The sequence below is a fragment of the Hipposideros armiger genome, unplaced genomic scaffold (genome assembly GCF_001890085.2).
Source record: "Hipposideros armiger isolate ML-2016 unplaced genomic scaffold, ASM189008v1 scaffold_304, whole genome shotgun sequence".
NCBI lineage: Eukaryota > Metazoa > Chordata > Mammalia > Chiroptera > Hipposideridae > Hipposideros > Hipposideros armiger.
Window position 1 is genome coordinate 1,902,952 of NW_017731654.1, and position 2,270 is coordinate 1,905,221.

The 2,270-nt window shown below is 56.3% G+C and overlaps 1 protein-coding gene across 1 annotated transcript in view; it reads left to right on the forward strand.

Annotated features, from left to right (window-relative positions):
• Positions 1–2,270, forward strand: part of P2RX5 (purinergic receptor P2X 5) — a 25,510-nt gene that overhangs the window by 12,256 nt on the left and 10,984 nt on the right. The window contains exons 3-7 of the mRNA XM_019659816.1: positions 159–234; positions 322–418; positions 722–802; positions 1,146–1,284; positions 1,842–1,978. Coding sequence (XP_019515361.1) covers positions 159–234; positions 322–418; positions 722–802; positions 1,146–1,284; positions 1,842–1,978 — 530 coding nt within the window. The remainder of the gene's footprint in view (positions 1–158; positions 235–321; positions 419–721; positions 803–1,145; positions 1,285–1,841; positions 1,979–2,270) is intronic.

Below are 2,270 nucleotides of genomic sequence, written 5' to 3' on the forward strand. Positions count from 1 at the left end.
ATGTACCTGCATCATTTTTTAAGGGAAACAGTTTCTCAGAGGGTGTGTGGCCCAGGCTCAGGAGGAATCCCTGTCCTAACTCCTGGAGTGGGACCTGGCTCTGAGCTGGGAGGCCTGCAGGAGAACCCTTCACCCAGGTACCCTTTCTCTCCTGGTAGAGTGAAAGCATTCCTAATGCTGTGTGCTATGAAGACAGCGACTGCCCTCTTGGGGAGCCTGTTATGACTGGAAATGGTAAGGCCTGGAGTGGCCAGGGCTGGGGACAGAAGGGGGCTTGACGCGGGGAGACTCCTTGGCATTGTCCCTGTCCCACCTCTGCAGGAGTGAGGACTGGCCGCTGCCTGCAGTCAGGGAACATGCAAAGGGGCACCTGTGAGATCTTCGCCTGGTGCCCAGTGGAAACAAAGTCCAGGCCAGAGTGAGTGGCTGTGGATCGGGACCCTGAGGAGTCACCCAGTCCTGTGCAGTGGGCCCCAGCCTGATGGTAGAGACATATGCACTCTGGGATCTTTATTCTGGGGACACACCACAAGGCCTGAGCACCACCCCAACATGAATAGATTAATTGTGCTTGGCAAAGGTTCCAGGGAACCCAGAGAACAGGCAGGCCTCAGCCCCACCAAAGGCCTGGGAGGCACGAAGGGAGCTGGGGCTGGGGCAGGGGCTGGCACTGGGGCAAGGGCTGGGCCTCCTGAACAGGCTGTCCTGGCTTGGTTTTCAGGAAGCCACTCCTGGGCAAGGCTGAAGACTTTACCATTTACATAAAGAACTTCATTCGTTTCCCCAAATTCAACTTCTCCAAGTATGTGGGGCTTGGCTACTGGGGACCGAGCGGTGGGGTCTTGGCTGGAGCTTCCTGGTGGCTGTGCATGGGCCCGTGTGTATGTGTCCATGACACATGTGTGTGAATGAACCACCAGGGGAGACTGGGGCGCCCCTTCCCCTGCTGTGGGGGTGGTGCTCTGTTCTTGAAGGCAGTAGGATATGAGCGAGGGAAGTAGTCAGGACTCGAGTAGAGGGGCTAAAGTCAGGAACTTAGCCTGGGCCCGGTGAAGGGCCCTGGGACTTCTGGGTCAAGTCCAGTTTCTGGCATGGAAACAGCTAGTCTACCTTCATTTCACTGGCTGTTCATGCCCTCCACTCAGGACCAATGTGCCAGACACCAAAGACAGAGATTTCTTGAAGTCTTGTCGATTTGACCCCAAGAACCCCTACTGCCCCATCTTCCGGCTGGGGTCTGTGGTCAGCTGGACTGGGAGCAACTTCCAGGAGATAGCCCTGCAGGTGGGTGATACGCACCCAGAGATCCCTCCCTGGGGCCTAAGGGCTCTGGGCCTGGGCTCTGTAATGAAGGAGGTGTGCAGGGGTACCCATGGGATGGGGTGGCCCTGCAAAGTCACCTGCCCCAGGGACTCCCTGTTTTCAGAATTAGCCAGCTGTGCCTGTGCTTGAACCTTGGGCACTCAGTGAGGGACACACTCAGTACCCGCTGTTTGGTTCTTAGTCCCTGGGGCATCAGCTAAAACTGAGCCAGAAAGAGCCCCACTGGCACATCCTGGCTCTGTGTGAGGTGCCTGCCTGTAGTACGTGCTCACTCTGGTAGTTTGTTCTCTGAGGCACGAGGCAGGAGGAGACTGGGGCTGGGGGCTGTCAGCGACACATTTTTCTCAGCCACTCCAGAGGCGGGGCTAGAACCTCGGGCCTTCCACCTTCCTCCTGGGGGTGGACCCCTGGCCCGAACACATCCCCAGTCTTGTCCAGCTCTCCGTGAAGAACTGGTCTGTGATTTCTGTCCATCTCCAAAAGTTCTATGTACTGATTCTTGTCTCTTATTTATCAAGGGCGGTGTGATAGGGATTCAGATTGAGTGGGACTGTGATCTTGATAAAGCTCCTTCTGAATGCAACCCACGCTATCATTTTAGCCGTCTGGACAGCAGAATCCCAGGAAACTCTGTTTCTTCTGGGTACAACTTCAGGTAACTTGGGCTAGGCCTACTGCCTTAGGACTCTGTCCATGTTTTGTGTCTTTTCCTGGGTGCCAAAGCTATGACACTCTTTCCTGGGGGGTTGGGTGTCAGAGTGGGAGGTGCAGAGAAAGACAGCTGAGGAGAAGGGAGGGATGGCTACCGGGAGGGCTTCCGGGAGAGGAGATAAGGGTCCGTCATTGCCCTGGGCTTGCCATGAAGCCGAGGCTAGACTTCTCTGCTGGATTAGCTCCATCAGTGCTTTGGTGGCCCTGGCTGGCCCAGTGTGTCGTGAGAAAGCCTT